The following is a 22,549-nucleotide window of genomic DNA, read 5'->3' on the forward strand; positions in this document are numbered from 1 at the left end:
AGACCAGCCTAGGCAACATAGCAAGACACAGTGTTTACAAAAAATTAAAAATTATCCAGGCATGGTGGTACATGCCTAAAAGTTTAAAAAGTAAAAGATCAAATGTAAACTTTAAGCTTTTCTTTCTTTCTTTCTTTTCTTTTTTTTTTTTTTTTTTTTTTTTGAGACAAAGTCTCAACTCTGTCACCTAGGCTGGAGTGCAGTGATGTGATCATAGCTCACTGCAGCCTCAAACTCCTGGGCTCAAGCAATTCTCCTGCCTCAGCCTCCAGAATATCTGGGACTACAGGCAAGCGCCACCACACTCAGCTAGTTTTCCTATTTTTTGTAGAGATGGAGTCTTGCTCTTCTTTAGGCTGGGTCTCAAACTCCTGGCCTCAAGCAGTCTTTCTGCCTTGGCCTCCCAGAATGCTAGGATTACAGGCATGAGCCACTGCACCCAGCCTGTAAACTTTAAACTTTTAAAGTATTAATACCTCTTTGGGTGAACAAACCCTGGTATAGAGTAGACATTCAATAAATGTTTGCTTATTAAATAAACCTGCTACCTTATTCCTCTTCTATTATTCAAATCTCTTCTCTCCTTGGTGTTCAGGGAGGGGGGAGGAGGCAGGAGATAGCTGAAGTTTTATGTAATTCATGATGCCTCAGCACTTATTGAGTGCTAAGGATGTGTTAAGCATTATTCTAGCATCTTGACATATGTTCATCATCCCAGGTAAGTCCACAACATCCCTGTGAAGTAGATAGTATCAACTCTCTTTTACAGATGAGAAAACTGAGACTCAGAAAGATCACTGCAAGCTCAAACAAATTGCATTTTATACACACGCCAAAACAATTAAAGAAGCATTTTAAAAGCGTGTGCAAAATGCTGTGGGGACTTTGAAGATTAATATGCACTATGCCTTTCAAAAGTGTCATCGCAGGGAAAACATTTAAGTAGAATATTACTATAAGGCAAACCAAGAGTGAGTACCATATGGGAGCTTTAAAGAGGAGAAATCCCAGGGGGAAGAGAAGGAAGGCATCAAAGAAGGCTTCACAACAGAAGGAATGATTAAGTAAGACTTTGAAAGGAGAGGTCAGGAGGAAAAGTCATGTGAATCGTGTGTTCAGCACTATGTGAAGTGCTTGTGTACATTATATTTTATTCTTTTAATCCAACAATTCTAAGTGTTATTGCTCCCAATTTTAGATGAATAAATCAAAATTTAAAGAAGAAATTTCTCCAAATGTTCTGGTCCACATTTAATGTCTCCTTACTTCCTACTAGCCTTCTCTATCAGGGATTGCCAACGTGTATTTTGGCACGTAACTATGCATTGCCTCATATATTTGGTATGTAACTTGTGTGTATCCTTGCATGTGTGTGTGTGCTTGTATGCTCATATGCCCACATTTCTTATCTCTCATACAAGTATAAACTACTTGAGACAAGAACCTTTATTTCATATCCCTTTAATCTCCCCCCATTATATGCTTACCTAGTAGACACTGAAATACGGTAATGTGTTAATGCTAAACTAAGTCTGTACATTCTACCATTTTTATTTTGTGTAAAGGCTTTATGACAGCAGATGAAAGGAAATTATTCAACCACCTCAAATCTCCTCATCTGAAATATTGGGTTCCATTCATCTGGTTTGGAAATCTTGCAACTAAAGCCCGGAATGAAGGTAGAATCAGAGACAGTGTTGATCTGCAATCATTGATGACTGTAAGTACCTCCTAAACCATCAGTAAAAGATGCTAATTAGGGACCAAGAGAGATCCGAATACAACAAGTCAGACCAGAAAGAATCTGCTTTGTTTAATCCTGGTTCCAAAGAAACTGGAAAGATTGGGCTAGTAGCAGAACCCTCAACTCTCAGGACGCAGAGAGTACACAGGTTGAACTCAGGTAGCTTGGTAGTGGTTGCTTGGAAGCTGTACTAGTCTCTGTAAGAAAGCGTTCCTTGATTGATTAGCCGAGGGCCACCAAGGCCTCTGAAGGATTTGGTGCCCACGTGGCATATTTGCCATCCCTGGCTCCAGGGTCCTAGAATAAAATCTAGAGGAGAAATAAACCTCCCCAGCCATTTCCCCCAAATTGGAATATTCTGAGGGTAAGCCACCTTTTCAGATGCTGCGGTGAACAAAACAGTGTTCTTTCTAAACGAAATAATGCTGAATTCATCTGACAAACAAATTTATGTAAGGGCTGGATATATTTGTGCCCTGACAGTCTCCTGCCTGGATTAGACTAAAAGGAGTGCAAGATTTTTAAAAAGCTCCCATATTAATATGAACTTTTCTTCCCAGTCTTAGATACTAACTTATGCACGATAGAAGGGGGAAAAAATCAAAAGATCCCATCCCTCCTGCTTCTGAGAGAGATTTTCTGTCAATCTGAGTGTTCTACAGTCCTCACTTGCTGGGGGAAAGGTTTGGGATGTATTTATATCTCTTTTCTAAGATCTATAGTAAGCCTGGTTTTAAGGAAGAGAAACAAAAAGAATTTGCTTTCCACATTATTTACCAAAGTAGCTAGAAATTACTTATTTAAAATATTAACTATTGCCTTCTCATCATCACTTTGGGCCAATATACACATAGGGTATGTTTCTACAAAGTCCTGACTTATTTTAATATTAAAAAAAGTCCCAGTGTCCTCATCCTTTTTGCACAATTTTCAATGATGTTCATTGCTTGTCATTTTTACAGCTTTCCTTTTAGAGTAGTCTTGGAAACCAATTTACTAGCTTTACAAAGTCAGGCCCACACCCATCATTTTAGTAAGTCATTTTCGGTTTGTTTCTGGTTTAGGAAATGAATCGATACCGCTCTTGGTGCAGCCTCTTATTCGGTTATGACTGGGTTGGGATTCCACTGGTTTACACCCAGGTACCAAATACTTTGCACGTGATTCATTATTTCCATGTGCCCACCTTGGCACTCTAGCTCACTATGGGCGGCCAGCAGTGTCCTCATTCCAGTCTCTCTCTATTGCAGGTTGTCACTCTTGCTGTCTACACCTTCTTCTTCACATGCCTGATTGGACGCCAGTTTTTGGATCCCACCAAAGGCTATGCGGGGCATGACTTGGATCTTTACATTCCAATCTTCACTCTCCTACAATTCTTCTTCTATGCAGGATGGCTCAAGGTAGCCAACAGTCGCAGTGCTTGAGACCCACTCTGTAATCTGTCATGTTCCAAACTCTGCACACTGATCCTTTACTGAGTCTTTAGCAAATCATTCATGAGTCAAAGGTAGATTTAACATGTACTAGCTCAGCGATGTGATTCCTTTTCCACCAGGGATTAAAGTGATAGGGCTGTAGTCCACACTTGTATTGCAGCAATCTGAAGCAGCTCATCTGTGCAGAGTTAAGAAGAGCACTCTTTTATGGCTATTGATTTTTTTTAAGTCTCTGTGTGCTCCCATTAGGATTACAATAATGTAACTAAAGTAATAACTCTGCCTGCATTGATATTTTATACCACAATAAGCAACTAGATAGAGTAAAAGAGAATAAACAAGAAGCCTTGTCTATCAGACTTAAGCATTCATATTGTAGTGGTATTTTGGCTCTGCTCAACTCTGTAAATAGTTACTTGCAATTCTCTGAAATCCTACTAGCTATCCCATAATATTAAATGCTTCCCATTTTCCAAAACAGAACAGAAACTCAAGAAAGAATTCATCAAAATCAAAACCAGAAACGCTAGAATTAATGATGACATTTGGTTTGCCAGGAAATTAAAAACAGGTCCAAGCAGTGAGAACAGCTTGTCTAATTATCATTGTAGAATGTTTTGTGTTCCCCACCACCACCACCCTCCCTCACTCCTCTCAAACTTCCCCAGATGTATGCGTGTGAGTATCGGAGGCCTGATTCTTCCATCTCTTTTGCAAACTTCTAACAGGGACATATGTGATAGAAAAAAAATCAAAGACAATGATTTCATTAAGTTAACTGAAATCTGATGATAGTATGAAGATGATGTTAATAAAGTAGAATTTTCAAATGTTTGGTCCTCCAAACAGCCACACGCTGTCATGCACCATCGAGGTCTTCAGGCTGCAGCAGAATTTTCCCAGCAGAAGCCTTTCCTTTCACTGGTTTGAATTTTAACCAGGAAAAATAAATGAATTGGCATTTCAAACTATACTCCAAAGAGTAAAGGTACGTCCCTTACAAATGGTAAAAACATTTTTAACCAGGTAACAATGATTCTTAATTATTTTTACCCATTTAAGAGCGAGAATGAGCAAGAGAGACTAATGGCTTTCATTTTCCATTAGAGGAAAAAGTAGACTTTACCTTCATAAATATAAAATCACCACAATTGGCCCAAATGCTCAATGATTCTGGTCTTTTTTTGTCCTTTCTCCTGCTTAGTGCTGAGCTTTTTATTCTTTGCTTTGTGTCCACATAAGGTCCTCTACCAGCCTATAAAGAGTAGATAGTGGTTCCTTCCTTTTTTAAAAGGCAAAATATGAAAAGGCACAATCCTAGCTCTGTTAAGAGATAGGCAAACCTAAACAGCAATGGGTTGTGTCTTGATAGCTAAATAGCTGCTCTATCTTGACAATGCAGATATTTACAAATCTTTTCAAAGTGCAGAAAAACCAACTTAACTTTATGAACAACATATTACTCAGTTACTTGCTGGAAATGGAGCCTCCAATGGAGTAAAGGATATCTTTTGAGATTGTCAATTCAGAAACATACTATTTTGCTAATTTAATGTAAACTATAATAATACATGCAGAACTCATCCCATAAAAGTGAAAATCTGGAAATAACAAAAATATTTTCAGGACCCAGCAAGTGGTCCAATTAATTTAAGTGAAACTCCAGGCAAGAAATGGTACATAGCCCCTTGCAACTCATAATAAAGGACTTTGATGTGGATATCACTGTGAGGTTTACTATGTCAGGGCACAGCCTGGCCTAGGGCTGTCCCTCAGAATAAGGGAGATACACTTCGGTAAATCGGAGGTTCTTAACCCAGGCTGCACATTAAAATCTCCTGGGAGCCTTACCCAATACCAATGCCTGAGCTCAACCTCTCACTGGTTTAATCAGAACCCCTGGAAGATAGACCCATTCATCAGTTGTTTATTTTTAAGAGCTTCCCAAGTACTGTTTTAAGTAATTTGTCTGAAATCCTAAAAAATAAGTAGGTAGATTTTCTACTGAATGGTCTCAGAATCTAGAATATCTAGACTTTGGAGACTAATCACATTATGCATTTATTTTATATACTTGTGTTTTCCCATCTAGACCTGATATATGCAATATATGCAAAATCTCCACGTCTCTGTCTCTCTCTCCCCCCAAAACACATTCACGTGCACACGCACACACACATGCACACACACACACACACATGCACAGACATCCAGATGATAAAAATCAAAGGAAATTATTCAGAAAGGAGAATGACGGGTAAGTCATATTTGACGCATAAACCTCTCAGCAAGAAGGCCATTCAATTCAGGAACATGGTAAGAATATTTCATATTGACCAAATATTAGAAGATATGTGATAATAAGCTACCTAAATTTTTCCCAGCAGGAAAACTAACTTACTGGACAAGGGTAAATCCTTTAGAGTAAAACTAAGTAAGCCTCAATTTCCAGCTTTATACTTACTGGCTCTCGGACTCATTCACTTAGCAGTTATGTCCAATAATCGTGGCAGCTCCTTATATTATTTTCTTTAAACTGTGATTTAAACCTTTCTTTGCTATTTAACCTTCTCCTTGTTTACATTTTGTCTTATAATCTGGGCTCTGTAGATCCCTTGAAAGCACAGGCTATGTATCCCTCGCAGTGCCTTGCACACAGTTGTTGCTCCTTCAGTATCCATGGGTTTTATTTGGCTCCTTACCAGCGTATGGCCTCTCTGAATAGGGCCTGCATTGTCTCCACTTGGATGGACAGATCCATTTGGCAAGCATGCCCATGAAGGTGCATCATTCATGGTTTGAGAATTAGGTCTCCCTTGCTAATAAGTATCTGTGTCTGTAGAACAATCCTCTCCCCTCTAGGCTTCATATTACGGAAGTGGCAAAATGAAGCAGAGAGCAAAACAGGAGATCATTTTAGTCTCTGTTCTCAGTCCTCACAGGTATCCTGATGGATTTCTTCTATGTTCTTACCTGCAGGTAGCTGAGCAACTCATCAACCCTTTTGGAGAGGATGATGATGATTTTGAAACTAACTGGTGCATTGATAGAAATTTGCAGGTTAGCAGAACTTTTCTTTCCTTTACAAACATTAATAATAAATCACTAACGATGTTTCAAATCTAAGACTCTGGATACAGATCCCTGGGCTTCTGAGCTTCAGCCACAAGTGAAAGAGGTTTGGCTATTCAGCAGGTTGTCTCAAGTCCTTTTGGAACCTCATGTGTCCTGGATCTCAGTCCCAGTGAAATTTAGTTCCTTTTAAGTAGAATTTCAGGCCAATTTTGTTTGTAAGTTTCTCTATTAGCTTTACCCAGCCTCTTCCATCTCAGTACAGAGCAATAATTTAATTTATTCTTAAATTTGTTTTCTATTGCCACCCAGAGAGGTTCGCAATGACACATTCTGACGTGAGTTCCCAAAGTTGTCTCACATAGATCCTGGCAGCCAGATGTCTGGCAGCTGGACACTGGGAGCCTGGGCCGTGCCATCCTGTTCTCAAATCCTGTGTCTCAAATCTGCCTGAAACGCACCAGGTGGGCCCCAGGGCCCTTGCTCTGAAACACCGTTCCAGAGAGCTTTTCATAAAAAACCAGCATGAGGGAATTTTCCTTTGAGGCAAGACCCTCCTCAGACCATTCTCTTCCCTGAGATCCACAGATGGAGTAAAGACCTTTACCTTGTTCATTTCTTTAAGCCCTTACTCAGCTCTTAAATAGATCCAGACATTTCACAGTACATCTCATTGTCAGTCTGTGTGGGGAGGAAGTGTAATGTCTTGGTCACTCACTCTTTGTCAAAATGGGATTCCCAGAGGATTAATAATTTATTCGTGTATCACTTTGTCAAAGCCAAGAGATCACTACGGCTTCAACCAGTATAGACTTGTTGATATGCTTTTCCAAACAAACAAGAAACCACGGCATATAAGTTATGGGGTTAACAAGTTGAAATACTGAGATTCTTCACCTTCCCATACTATCTGGGGTTAAGTGGGTGCTGTCAGGGCAGCCACTAAGACAATACCATAGCCCCGAGCACGGTATCCAGGAGAGATGCAGCTCCACTCGGGCATGTGGCTTGTTGAATGGAGTATGGGCGGATTGAATCCCCACTTACTCTCATTGCCAAGTGCTCTTGCGCAGTAAACAGTGGGGACAACTCTGGCAGCCATGGTTGTGGCAAACATGAAGTATAGATGTTTGTATATTCACTCACTTAGACTGTGTCCTAGCCCACTCCAACTCCAGCCACCCACTGGAACTTCTCTTTTTTATATAATTTGCATCTGAGTTATTCTAACAATATAATGGCGATTTTAGGTCTCTCTTTTAGCTGTGGATGAGATGCACATGAGCCTACCCAAGATGAAGAAGGACATTTACTGGGACGATTCTGCCGCCCGACCACCATACACACTGGCAGCTGCTGACTACTGCATACCCTCATTTCTGGGGTCAACAGTCCAAATGGGGTAAGTGTGTTTTCTAAACATCTCCAGTATTTAGGAAAGAAGTAGATCACTGTTTTGATCTATTTACTTTTTTGGCTTTTTTTCTAATTGCACTTAATAAGTCAGTCTCTGTTGAGTGGTTTTAACATAACAATCTGTCCCTATATACTAGGAGCCTTAAATAAATGGGTTGAGGCCTGAAGTAAATCAAGCACAGTTCTAGAATAATTTTATTACATCTAATAATGTGTGTGATTTTGAAGAAATGTGTAAATTGGGGGGCGGGGGAGTGTAAGTATATTTGCTGAAGGCAGATGCCACAGTTTCCAAGTAAATTAAAGAGGAGAGCATGGACAGATTTAGAAAGTGAAAACCACTCCCCACCCTCTCCCAAAAAAAAACTGTAGAAAAAGGGGAAAATTTTGTGGAATTTTTCTCATAACTTTAGACAAAACTGTGGCTCATTGTTCCCTGAGGCCAACTCTGGGCAGATGTGTGAAGCGGGTTCATGTCCCGTACTTGCCGCCTGGGACCTTCTTCCCCCTCCTCCCCGAGGTGGTCTGCCCCCTCCTTTCTCTGCTTTCGGGACACCCGGCTTCAGTCCTATTCCTATGAAGCTTTGCCCTTAGCTGAATGTCTCCTAATCCTCCTAAATGGTGATTTGTGACACTCCTCTTCCAAAGGGGCCTCTGAGGCTGAAAACCTTTCAAGACCCAAAGAAAGGGATGACTGAAGGTGGAATTTCAGGAGTTGTGGCAGATCATGAGGAAGAGTTAGGAGCCAGGAGATTTTCCTTGTTGCCCTCAAAGGACACCTTAGAGAAAGTCACCTCCTCCAGACTAGACTTGCTTCTGCTTCTAGACAGCCTTCTAAGACTGGACCCTCCCGTCCAGGGCTCCTTCCAGGCCAGGAAACTCAGCCCTACCCCAGCCTATTGTTAGTCCCAGGAATAGTGACTTCCCACTGTGTGCCCTTCTCAGCCTTTGTAAGCTCTCCACAGGGGCAGAGCTTCATGGACATTTGGCAACCCTCTCACTTTTGAAAACTAATAAGAAGTGTTTTTCTGTGAGTTTGTTTTCAGATAATTGAGTATGCTTTATCCTTCCTCCCAGTCCCACCACTGATTAAATTATTTGAAGGCCTAACTTGTAAAAGAAGAGAGACCTATACCCTTGATAGAATCAGGAAATCACTGTGATGATTTTATTTAGACTGCAAGTGCAGCGTGGCCTGCATCTCTAACGTCCGTTGAGTTGTTTTGCACAATAGTTAAATGATTTTTTACAGGTCTCAAGGTTTTTATCCTAATCTACATATTCATCCTAATCATCATAATTTGGGGAGGTTCCTAAGTAAATGTCCATGTTCTTTAGAAAACATTAAAACACCTGTTTCTCCAATTTCTAAACATGAAAACATACAATTAAGGATTGATAAGATCTTGGAGAAAATTCCTTCCCCAGAAGGTTATTGGGAAGGTTAAATGTGATTGTAAACATAAAACACTCCAGATACAACTATCGAGCATATTATTATCAGCTAGCCAATTCTCTTATTTGTGGATGTCAAACCGAGGCACAGAAAGACTAAACAAATCTAAGCTATTTTTCACATTAAACTAACTCAGGAGATTTGGGACAGAAAATAAAACAACTGAGAGAAAATAAGGAAATATGATATTTAAAGCTGCAGCAAAAAAAATGCTCAGTCGTCAGAGAGAAGTCCTCCAGCTTAAACGGCCTGTTTACCAGCGGGATGGCGAGAGGCACAGACGAAGGCCGGGGTCTATTTGGAGAGGCTTTTGTGAGATGTCTAACTGGACCCTGCCAGAACCAGCTAGTCAAAGAAACAATTAGGCAAAAGCGCACTTGTTCTTGGTTTTCTGCATGCATGAGAACCATTAAAGTGAGCCGCAACCCAGGAAGATGTCCCGCAGGAACGCAGACTGTTGGAAGCCACGCCTTCACAGGAGTGCCCCTTCCGGTCCGTTAGTGTCAATTCTTCCTAGGACTGGGATGTTAGACCACATGTTGCCTGAGACAGAAAACCAAACTCAAACCATCTTAAGCAGAAAGGGGTTTATTGGGTCCCACCCAAGCCAAGCCTAGCTTTGGGCGTGGCTGGTCCAGAGGCTCAGAGAAGGTTGCCGGGACTCACTCTGGCCCTGTCCCTCTCAGTTCTGCTTTTCTCTCCACCGGCTCTGACGTCAGGCAGGTTCCCCCCTCCAGATGGCAAGTGGAAAATGACGCCAGCAGCCCCAGGCTCACAACCTGCCTTCTCAGCAAACCTGTGGAAAAGCACATATTTTTTCCAACTCTTAAAACTAGAGCACTTAAATGTGCTGTGATTGGCTGGGCTTGGCTAACCTAGCCATTCCTGAACTAATCACTGTCTACAGGGAGACACGATATTTTGATTAGTTAAGGCTGGGTCCTGTATCCACCTTTAAACCAAGGAGTATAGTCAGTCCTATCTGACCGTATGGAGTATGTGATGTCTCAGGAAAAATCAGGGCTCTCATAACAGGAGAAGGGCAAATGGTTTTGCTGAGCTGGCAAAAACAATAGACCTCTTCTAAAATTGTAGAAGATAATTCCCCAAGCAATGAATTGTTCCCCCACCAAATACAAGGTCACCATCAAGTGAGCCAGCTGAGGCTGAGGGAAAGGCCAAAGTGAAAGTATTATTGCAGCACAGGTGGGTTTGTTGGTGATGCCCGAGCCAGTGAGCTCTTTGCATTAGGTGAAGACCAGGTGTCAAGATATTGTAGACAGAAGCATTTCATAAAAGTGCTTGCCGCTTGATGAGCATTTAAAATCCTTTCCCAGATGAGTAAATTCTTTATTTCCTTATTCTGTCTTGGGCATTTAAATCAGAAATCAAATTTCCCTTATGTTTTCGTATCAATATTTCAGGTGTGTAGTCACAATTCCCATAACCCAGAAATTCTGAAATCAAGGCAGTGCCCTTCAAAGACGGAGCAAAAGTACAGTGCAAGGGCGACCTGAGACTTTACTCTGCCCCACGTTCCGCACATTCAGCACTGTACCCATTTCCACATAAAACGGAAACTCCTTGGAGACAATCCCTTTGTTCTCTATATTAAGGAACGTGTTCAAAGCACGGCCCTGTTTTCTGAATATTTACTAAACATATATCACTTAAATAAAGTTAGAAAAGCCCTAACAAACTATCCATCCATTACAGCTAAAGGATTCAAAATTCTGGAGAAGAGAGGCTGTAGCTGCTTATGAAATAGATCCCTCAAGTGTGTCAGGAGGGCTTGCTTTGACTGTCCCGTGAATCTAAAAGCATGTTCCCAGCCTGTAAACTATAAACTGCTGACTGTATGTAACCCATCTGAGCTTTGTTTTTGGGGGGTTTTCTGCCGTGATTCAAATAATATGTCAAAACTTCCTCACATTTAATGTTAAATGCCTGAAGCGATGGGTACCCCAATTACTCTGATTTGATTAATTCACAGTGTATGCCTGTATAAAAATCACATGTACCCTACAAAGATATAGAATTGTTATATACCCATAATAATTAAAATTTTTAACATTTTTTAAAAATCTTCCTCCCATTTATAGTGATCTTAAGGAAGGGATCTGAGAAGCCAATTAAGGATCCTTTTAGTAAAGAGGGAAAACATTCAAATTTTTGTAGTTGCTCCAGTTAGGAGTAGGGAATTTATTTAATATTTATTAACTGTTTGGTACTATGAAACTACAACCACATGTTTTTAATTTCAAAATATTAATTAAAGGGGTACAAGTGTTTTTGTTACATGGATACCCTGTATAATGTTTAAGTAAGGGCTTTTGTGTTCCTGTCACCAAATAATGTTCATTGTACCCAGTAGATAAGTTTTATCGCACACACTCCCATCCATCCTCCCCCTTTCTTGGTTTCTCCCGTCCTCCATATTGCTTCATGCCCAGGCATACCCACTGTTTAGTTCCCACTTATTAGTGAGAACATGTGGTGTTTGGTTTTCCATTCCTGAGATACTTTACTTAGGATAATGGTCTCCAGTTCCATCCAAGCTGCTGCAAACAACATTATTTCATTTCTTTTTGTGGCTAAGTAGTACTCCATGGTATATAATATATATACTACATTTTCTTTATCCACTCATGAATTGATGGGCACTTAGGTTGATTCCACATCTTTGCAATTGTGAATTATGCTTGCAATAAACATTCAAGTGCAGGTGTCTTTTTTATAAAATGACTTCATTTCCTTTGGGTAGATACCCAGCAGTGGAATTGCTAAATTGAATGGTAGGTCTACATTTATTTCTTTGTGGAATCTCTATACTTCTTTCCACAGAGGTTGTACTAATTTGCAGTCCCACCAATGGTGTATATGCATTCCTTTCTCTCTGCATCAACACCAGCATCTGTTGTTTGTTGAATATTTAATAATGGCCATTCTGACAGGGGTAAAGTGGTATCTTGTTGCAGTTTTAATTTGCATTTCCCTGATGATTGGTTATGTTGAGCATTTTTTCATATATTTGTTGGCCATTTGTCTATCATCTTTCAAAAACTTCTGTTCATGTTCTTTGCCCACTTTTTGATGGGGTTGTTTGGTTTTTCCTTACTGATTTGTTTAAGTTCTTTGTAGACTCTGGATATTAGACCTTTGTCAGATGTATAGTTTTCAAATATTTTCTACCATTCTATGGGTTATCTATTCTCTATATCGATTATTTCCTTTACTGTGCAGAAGTTTTTTAATTTAATTAAGTCCCAATTATCTATTTTTGTTGTTGCTGTATCTGCCACTGGGGTCTTAGTCATAAATTCTTTGGCTAGACCAATGTCTAGAAGAGTTTTTCCTACATTTTCTTCTAGAATTTTTATGGTTTCATGTCTTACATTTAAGTCTTTTATCCATCTTGAATTAATTTTTGTATATGACAAGATATAGGGGTCCTGTTTCATTCTTCTGTATGTGGCTATCCAATTTTCCGAACACCATTTATTGAATAGGGCTTTCTTTCTTCAGTGTGTATTGTTGTCTGCTTTGTCAAAGATCATTTGGTTGTAGATAGATGGTTTTACTTCTGGGTTTTGTATTCTGTTCCATTGGTCTATGTCTCTACTTTTATACCAGTACCATGCTGCTTTGGTTACTATAGCCTTGTGGTATAATTTGAAGTCTGGTGATGTGATGCCTCCAGATTTGTGATTGCTTTGGCTAGTCAGGTTCTTTTTTGGTTCCAAATGAAGCTTAGGATTATTTTTTCTAGATCTGTGAAATATGACATCAGTACTTTGATGGAGACTACATTGAATCTATAAATCACTTTGGGCAGTATGGACATGTTAATGATATTGCTTCTACCAATCCATGATCAAGGGATATTTTTCCATTTCTTTGTGTCATCTGTGACTTCTTTCATCAGTGATTTATAGTTCTCCTTGTAGATTTTTCACCTCCTTAGTTAAGTATATTCCTAGGTATTTTATTTTATTTGTAGCCATTATAAATGGTATTGATTCCTTTATTTGATGCTCAGCTTGGCTGTTAATAGTATATAGAAATGCTACTGATTTATGTACATTGATTTTGTAACCTGAGACTTTGCTGAATTTATTTATCAATTCCAGGAGTCTTTTGGTGGAATCTTTAGGGTTTTCTAGATAAAAGATTATATCATCAGCAAACAGAGAGTTTGACCTCCTCTTTCCTAATTTGGATACCCTTTATTTCTTTCTCTTGCCTCATTGCTCTGGCTAGGACTTCCAATACTATGTTGAATAGAAGTGGTGACAGTGGGCACCCTTGGCTGTTCAAATTCTTAGGGGGAATTCTTTCAACTTTTTCCCATTCAGTGTGATATTAGCTGTGGGTTTGTCATACATGGCTTTTATAATTTTGAAGTATGTTCCTTCTATGCCTAGTTTGTTGAGGGTTTTTATCATGAAAGGGTGCTGGCTTTTACTGAATGCTTTTTCTATATCTATCGAGATGGTCATATGGTCTTTGTTTTTGTTTATGTGGTGAATCACATTTATTAATTTACATATATTAAAACATCCTTGCATATCTGGAATGAAACTCACTTGATCCTGATGGATTATATTTTTGATGTGCTGCTGAATTCAGTTTGCTAGTATTTTGTTGAAGATTTTTGCATCTGTGTTCATAATGGATATTGGTCCATAGTTGTCTTTTTTTGTTGTGTCCTTTCCTTAGGTATCAGGGTGATACTGGCTTCATAGAATGAGTTAGGGAGGATTCCCTTCCTCTCAATGTTATGGAATAGTTTCTGTAAGATAGGTACCGGTTCTTCTTTGTAGGTCCGATAGAATTCAGCTGTGAATCTGTCTGGTTCAGGACTTTTTTTGTTATTGTTGGGAGATTTTTTATTTCTATTTCAATCTTGCTGCTCATTATTGCTCTGTTCAGGATTTCTATTTTTTCCTTCCTGATTCAGACTTGAGAGGCTGTGTGTTTCCAGGAATTTGTCCATTTTCTCTAGGTTTTCTAGATTGCTTGTGTAGAGGTTTTCATATTATTCATGGATGATATTTTGTATTTCTGCAGTATCAGTTGTAATATTTCCTCTTTCATTTCTGATTGAGGTTATTTGAGTCCTTTCTCTTCTATTTCTGGTTAATTTGATGAGTGGCCTATTGATTTTGTTTATCTTTTCAAAGAACCAAGTTTTTGTTTCACTGATCCTTTGTATTGTTTTGTTTGTTTGTTTCTATTTCATTTAATTCTGCTCTGAGCTCTGTTATTTCTTTTTTCCTGCTGGCTTTGGGTTTGGTTTGTTCTTCTTTTTCTAGTTCCTTGAGATGTGACATTAGGTTGCTAATTTGTAATCTTTTTGTCTTTTTGATGTAGGCATTCAAGGGTATGAATTTTCCCCTTAGGACTGCTTTTTCTGTATCCCATAGATTTTGAAAGCTTGTGTCTCCTTTGTCATTCAGTTCAAGGAATCTTTTGATTTCCGTATCATTGACCCAAGGATCATTCAGCAGCAGGTTGTTTAATTCGCCTGACTTTGTGTAGTACTTACAACCACTTTGTCAGAAATAATGACCTTTACTTATCTATCTTTATTAGAAAGTTCTAAGAATATATAGCAATAATACAATTACTTTTTTGGTAATTATACATATACACATATATACTTAATGTGCACAAAACAATTAGGATTGTATAGTAAATCAGAAATATTTTTAGTGATATAAACATACCAAATACATATTTCAACAAGCAAAGATCTTATTAAGGTGTGGTTAAATGTATTTCTTGATTGATGTTATTTAGAAATCCTTTCTTAGCCAACTATATTTAAATATTTTAGCTATATAAGGAAATACATAGTCTGATATATACTATTGCATGCTAATGTTATAAACAACCAAATTATCTCAAATTCTGAATCACTAACTTCAACAAAAATGTATTCTTGGAACATTGATTTTTTTTTTCACTTAATGTACCAAAAAGGAAGGAGAAACGAAACCTCCCAAGGAGATGAATGTGCATTAAGAATGTGCATAATTTTAGAACTTAAGGATTCTTTCATATGCTGATGTGGGGTCACCATTGGTGCTCAGTTTTCACCTTTATATAGTACCAGAAGTATACATGGCTTAATTTCCTCTTCTAACAAAACTCCTATAGAATATAATAGTATTAAAGGGATGAGAATTTAAATGAACCCCCACTTTTGGCCACAATATCTTTTTTTGTCAGCCAGTAAGGGCTGAAAGAACATAACCAGCGTGGTAGCATGAAGCCAGATATGCGTCTTTAAAGGTGCAGTAGGCCACTTCTTCAACCAGATTTGCCATAATCCTTGGTCCAGACTATCAGATAGGTAACAGAGAGGCAGTGGGAGGGTTGTCAGCTCTAAGTGCAGCTTTCTGGGCCAAAAGTACCTCCCAAGATGCTCCGCTAGCTTGAAACTGTCCCCCAGAAAGGGACTAGAGGGGACCCTGGGTGGAAACAACATTCTGTCCATTGGGATTTCCTCATAACCCTCTGCCCCACCTCCCAGCTCAGTGTGAGGGTTACCTTGCCCATTTTATAAATCCTTAGCTACAGTTTTGATGGTGATTCTGCAGTGCAGAAGGTTAAAAATAACAGCACTTACCACTAATGGGTTTGAAGAGTACATTTTGCTTTGCCCATGAATAAATGCTCCTCTACACGGGTCTCTGCCCTGATAGATTCTCAGGCAAATTATCGGCTCCCACCGAGGTAGTTGTCCAACTTTGAGTACACTAGCAATTTGAAAACAATAAATCAGACGTGAGAAGTGAACTCATCATATGAAATATTTTCCTAAATTCCTCATTTCAGTTCTGTTAAAATGATCTCTTATTATCTGAATTTAAATTGTCAAAATACCACTTTAATAGTAGAACAGAGAAAGAAAGGCAAGCCTCATTCAGTTTTATCCTTCAATCTTTTTGAAGCTCTGTGTTTACCTAATCACCCTCATGAGAAGGGGGTTGCTTTGTGAAAAGCTTGCTTTGAAAAGTACTAATTAAATCCTTCAAGTCATCAGGGCGATTTCGGTCTTTCCATTTTAGACACACCCCAAGAAGTACGGAAGTCTGCTATCATCTTCAGCCATCCTCTGCCTGCCTTGTGTTTGTTACAACAACAGAGGGCAAAACCTGTTCTTCTGGCCCCCTGACCAGTCTAAGCATCTTTTAAAGAGTCCTTTATTAAATCACAACTGCTCATGCCCTCAGACATTTGTCACTGGCAAGGGAGATCATGGGCCTGATGGTTGTGCAGGTACTCAATAGACATTTTGAAATTAGGGTGTTTTTTAACACCTGAGATTAAAATAATTCCAATCCAGACATCTATCTGACCTGTAGGGATAATGCATGCAAGCACCTCCCTCTAGACTCAACTATAACTAACTAGCCTAACTAGCTTGACACAACCTTTTCTCAGTCTCCTCCTTCTAGCCCTCTTCTCCCTTTCAAAAATAGCCCAATATATGACGCCACACTTCTTGTGCTCATGTTTTCTGTATTTCTGTATTGATGGTTTCTATTGTGCAGTAAATGTATCCTGGAGGGTTTGGCGATGGTTAGCAAACAGCACAAAAAACAGCATTGAGAGGCAAGGTCAGGACAGTGCCTTCTCCACAACACCTGCCATTTGATCCACCATATCTTCTTCCCCTCGAATAGCCCAGCTTCCTCCAGTCCTTACGTTTGCTCCACACTCACTCAGTGCCCTTGTCTCACCATTAAATGGCTAAGTCATCTCTTCAAAGGTTTTGATTGTTAGGTGGCAGCTCTGAGGTGTAGTAACATTTTTAACGTGATCTTTAAGGAGAAAAGGAAGTGCCCTTCAGGCAGAAGCTGCCATTTCCTCCAACCCTGTATAAGGAGTGGATGATGACTTGGAAACCACCTCTGAACATTTGCCAGTCATTGACAGAGTCCTTTCTATATCTCTGTTCTTCAAAGATGTTCTACATTTGTTACCCCTTTTTAGCTCACAAACAACCTGGAATTCAGGTGAAGGATTATCATCGCCAGCTTACCAAGTATTATGCTAAGTCACGAGAGGTTAAATGAGTCTCCCAAGGTCATACCGATAGTTAGTGTCAACCTAGACAGCAGCAATCCTGGCTCTGCCAGCTCTCACAATAAATCATTTTTCCTACCACAAAGACAATTCTCAAATTCCATCCCTGGAAACTGATGGCTGCATGGCACTTTCCATGAATGTCCTCCTATCTCTAGTTACCAGCCTGTTCAGTCCAAATGAGTTCCAGAACATAAAACCTAGCTTTTTCAGCTGACTGTCTCTAATACATAGGAATATAATGCTGGCACTTACGTTCTATCATATAATGTTTCTGCTATAATTGTTTAAGTGGTTTCATATTTGGGCCTCAGGATTGTACTAACCCTATATCAAGGGTACACTTTAAAAATCAAATAAGAAGGAGGAGAAAGCATAAAAGGACTAAAAGTTACCCCTAAACCTCTCAATTGGGAAATAAAGACTCTTGTAGAGTTTTCTATTCTGTGAGCTCTAAGCTTTGAACCATTTTGTTCTTAAAGCCCAGTTTCTGCTGTCATATTGTGAACAATGTCTATCAGAAAAAGGCAGAGATGGGCAGGTGTGTTGGCAATGAGACCTTCCATGGAAGCATTTAGAAGAAAGGCTCGTTAGGCCCATCATGCTGTGGAGTTTGCCGACTGCTCTCTTAGGGCGTAAAGACCTGGAGGGCATCGTTCATCACTTCAGTGTGAGATACATAAAAGCTGCCCCCCACCTCCAGGTACAAACCTTCAAGTGTTCTTCTGAAAACCCAGTTTCAGACTAAAGGTGTGGAAGGTTTTCAAGTCACATTTCTTTTCCAAAGCATTCATCGATGTTGGTTTTTATGTAGCCTTTCCAACTTGGACACTACTGCCAGCACCACACAACTGCAGTGATGCCCTCCGTTCTCAAAGACACTGTGTGATGAAGTCCAAATCTCTCAGCCTGGTCTATGACTCTCCATAACACACTCCAAGACTATCTTCCCAGCCTCTGCCCAACACTCTCCTGCATGTTTCACACAAACTCCAGTATCTCCCATTCCTCCCAAACACCCGACTTTCCTGCTGCCTTATTTGCTCACGTCACTTCTTCCACCTGGAATGCTCTGCCCTTCTCCGTCTGTCGAATCCCAATTCTCTATCAAAGGCCAGCTCAAAAATGTACTTGCCCCAAATATAGACATTTATGTGCATGCCTCTCCCTCCTTTTAAATGCTACGTTATAAGGTACCTAATGCAACAAATTATTCATGGTGAATGCTCAATAAATTTGGTCAAGTGAATAAGCAGATAAACCTCATGGGTCCACAGCAGTCTTGTGAGGCAGGAAGGTGCGGTAGGGTCACCTCGGCAGACTTACCCAATGCCAGTCAGTGAATCACTAGAATGTTAGCAAGAGCACTAGCCTTTTTGCGGTTTTCTATTGCAACTTGTCCGTTTTTCTCCAATCTATGACCCAGGGGCTGCTACCTCTTGCTGCAGTTAAATGTACATATCCCACACCAATGTATGGTTTGAAAGTTTTTTCCTTTTGAGTCACAAAATTTGAAGTAATGAAAATGTCAAGTTTTTCCCCTAGGAGATCCTGTCATTCTTACAAGGTTGTGTGCTTTAGAAGTAGTTAAGGAAAACAAATCCCAAGTAAATAGTCACGATCCCAATAGAGGGCAGATGGCTGTCCTGTAAAGAGAGGTTGCTAGCCCGCCCTCGATCCCCAGAGCACGTCCAGTGTGGCAGTCTTAGCGAGCGACTGTGCTTGTCGCTCCTCCGGTGACCTCTCTGACCAGATGGATTCCTGTGAGGAGTGACTGGAGACCCAGCGACCAGGTCACCAAGGCGGCTGAAGCATGAGTCTGCACTTCCCAAGTCGCCGTAACACAATCTGAGCCTTGCCAAGTGGAGAGGGGTCAGAAGGCCATCTGGTAGCCAAGGGCATGCTAGGGCTTTAGAATAACAGCACGAGGCTGTAACTGAACCCCATCCCAGGACATTTAGCCAGTTAATCATCTCGATCATCCATCTTTTATTCATAAACACAAGAAACAACGTTTTCTCTGGCTGTTCACATTACCCTTTCAAGGCAAACCAACATTATACTGTCCCAACTTTTTCTGTCATTTCACTTAAAATGCACCTGGTGTAGTTAAAGCATCCTGTCACCGGAGATGGCAATACTAACATTGGACTGGGATGGCCCTATTACTATTGCTCTCAGAACCAGTGTGAGCATTTGCAGTTTAAGGGCAAGGTTTTAAGTAGTTCTTTAAACCCCATTAAGACTATAAGTCCACAGAAACGTGAGACAAATTTAACTGTGTAACCTGAGGCAGGAGTAGACCTCACTACCAAACAGGCTTTTTTTTTTTAATCTCAATTATCCATTTTATTTCAGCCTTGAAGCAGATTAAAAATGGTAGGATTATTGGCTTTAGTTTTTAAATGCTAAAAATTCAATAGGAAATTCTTAGCCATAGCAAATCTATCAAACTTAATCACAAGGGGAGCCCCACCACTATGTGAGTTCACCCCACCTAGATGAATATATTCTTTCCACGAGGTTCACATTTCTCCTTCCTTAACCTTAATTGAACAGACAGACGTGCAAGGCATTCACCAACAATGTTTACAAATTACCTCTCGGCAAGGACTAGACTTCGTTATTCTGTCGAGGGCTCTAGCTCTTCCCTTGACATCCATGTAGCAGACTTTATAACAAAGGGATTAAGAACAAAAGCTTCGGAGTCAGACTTCCTAGTTTGGCCCTCACTAGCTACTCAGGCTTAATGAATCTCTCTGGGCCTCTGTTTCCTCACCTGTAAAGTGTGAATAATAATGACAGTACCAATTCACACAATGATTGTGGTAATTAAATGAATTAATGCATGCAAGGTGCTTAGCTGGCCCTTAGTAATAGTCAATAAATGTTAGCTATTATTCGCGCTCTCTTGAATTTACTTATGATCCATTGTTTTGGGGATTTTATGGGTCCTGGGGGAAACTTGACCTTAGTCCAACTGCAATAAGGAAGAAAGAATACCTACTACATGCGTATTTTTTCAATGTCTGCGTCTCTAGATCAGTGATTCTGAAAGTATGGTCTGGGCACATCTGGGGATCCCTAAAGCTCTTTCAGGGAGTCCTCAAGGTCAAAACTATTTTCATAATAACACTTGTTGACCCAAATAAATGACTGAGGCAAAAATCTCAATCAATGGAGGCTTATTAAGCCAAGATTTTGAGGATGCACTTGGGAAAAACACAAACCACAGACAAGCTGTGGCTGTTTTTCCCAAGAGGAAGTTGTTGGAAACATCAGCATTTTAAAGGCACAGGGAGAGAAGGAAAAAGGCGAAGGGAGGTGGGGGGTGCTGGTGAGGTAGTGGTTACATTCTTGTGAGACCCAAGAAATCTACATTTTACATAAAGTAAGGAAGTGAAGAAAGCATTGATTATGTAGATGTCCCTGGGTAGGTGAAAAAATGCCTGATTCTGTCTTGTCTCCAATTCTGTTACCTGTAGGATAAACTTGTAATTCACTATTAGTGTGGAATCAAACAGGCTTTAGTTTTAGGTGCCAGGCAAAGGTATAATTCGCATGTCCTTGCTTATGGGAAGTTAGCAGGTAATTTCCTTAATGAATGATCTGTGGGGCCAGCTCTTCACAGATGCCTGAGTTTTTTACCTTCTCTTTTACATAAGGAGTTGGCGGGGAGGGTTGTGGCTTTGAGATTTTGATTTCCTTCTTACACACTAAAATGTTATTTGCCTTTCTCATTCTCATTCTTTCACAAGTGTACAGTGGGATTTTCCAGAGGCTACTAGGTATGTGATGATGTCATCACTTAACAGTTAATGGAATGTGTGCTTGTACATTCTTGTTTCTGACATTCCTCAGTTATGATTTCAAATCCAGTAAAGAATGAGAGATATAACCCACATAAACAAAACTGTTTGGGGTACTAAATAATTTTTAAGAATTTCAAAGGGTCCTAAGACCAAAAAGTGTGAGAAGCTCTGCTAGACCATCTCAAGTTCAAGTCCTTCTACTCCCAGGTGAAATGTAACCTGTGATGTGAAAGTACCAAACTCACCTCTTAACTTGGAGCTTCTGCCCCCAGAGGTAGGCCCCTGAAGCTACTCTGCCCATCTGTTGACATTGTGTGTTTCAGGCTGTCTGAGTACAACTTTCCTGACGAGCAGTGGCTGTGGGATTATGAGAAGCACGGCCATCGGCATTCCATGATTGGACGAGTCAAGCGGTTCCTGAGCACCCACGAACACCCCTCCTCCCCCAGGAGGAGAAGCTACAGGAGGCAGACCAGTGACAGCTCCATGTTCTTCCCCCGAGACAACCTCAGCCCTGCCAAGGATCTGCTGGATGTGCCCTCCAGAAACCCCCGCAGGGCCTCGCCCAGCCCGCATTCCAGCGTGGGAGAGCTGTCCACAATCCGGGAGACCAGCCAGACAAGCACTTTACCGAGCCTGACCCCACAGCCCAGTGTGAGGACCTCCCCCACCAAAATGCCACAGGTCCCCGAGGTATTGATCACAGCGGCCAAAGCACCGGCGCCCACATCAGACGGTGACCACCATGACTCCACTACCTCCATCCTGAGCCTTGAGTTTACTGGGGTTCAGCCAAGTGGGACTGGGCAGCAGGAGGGCCCACTAGGGTCAGTCCTGTCCCCCTCAGAGAAGGGGAAACCACCTAGGGGCCCCAGTCCCCAGACCATTCCAGCCAACACTGAGAGAAACATATTCAAGTATGAAGAAGGCCCTGGTGATACTGACCAGTTTCTAAAAAGGTGGAGCCTCCCAGAGTTCCTGGACTCCAGCCACACCTCCCCTGTGAGCTCTCAGCCAGCCCTTTTAATCGACACAGAAACATCCTCAGAGACCAGTGGAATCAACTTTATGGCTGGCTCTCGAGTCTCTCCTGACGTGCTGTATTTAACGGAAAACCTGGACACCGAGGAAACAGATATCATAGAGCTGAACAACCAGCAAGCCGAGGAATCGCCCAGAGGAGTGCCGCAGAGTTCGAGGACCTGGTTCTAGCCGAGATTCTTACTTTCCCGAAAGTTCAGCATTAGTCCCAGGACACACCTGGGAACTGATCAGTTTAAAAAAAAAAAAAAAAAAACGATCATACTGCATAAGCTACTTAGAACTTTGAAGGGCATTATGATTCTGACTATCTGAGAATCGCGAAAAGCAAACACATCCATGCCGTCCATCACAACGTGGCTTTCATGGAAGTTACACGGGCCACGGTGACGGCTCTTAACCAAATAAGGAACCTTAAAAATATATGTGACTTGCACATTTACCTGTGGAAAGGGCCTTCCAGATCACAGTC

General features: G+C 40.6%; 1 protein-coding gene across 1 annotated transcript; it reads left to right on the plus strand.

The window, feature by feature from the left end:
* Window positions 1–1,570: 1,570 nt before the first annotated feature.
* LOC123640531 (bestrophin-3-like) lies at window positions 1,571–22,248 on the plus strand. Its single transcript, XM_045555151.1, has 5 exons — window positions 1,571–1,720; window positions 2,809–2,886; window positions 6,163–6,243; window positions 7,506–7,657; window positions 21,360–22,248. The coding sequence occupies exons 1-5, from the start codon at window positions 1,571–1,573 to the stop codon at window positions 22,246–22,248; spliced, it is 1,350 nt and encodes a 449-aa protein (XP_045411107.1).
* The last annotated feature ends 301 nt before the right edge of the window (window positions 22,249–22,549 follow it).

This window comes from Lemur catta, chromosome 6 (assembly GCF_020740605.2).
Source record: "Lemur catta isolate mLemCat1 chromosome 6, mLemCat1.pri, whole genome shotgun sequence".
In the NCBI taxonomy this organism is placed as follows: domain Eukaryota; kingdom Metazoa; phylum Chordata; class Mammalia; order Primates; family Lemuridae; genus Lemur; species Lemur catta.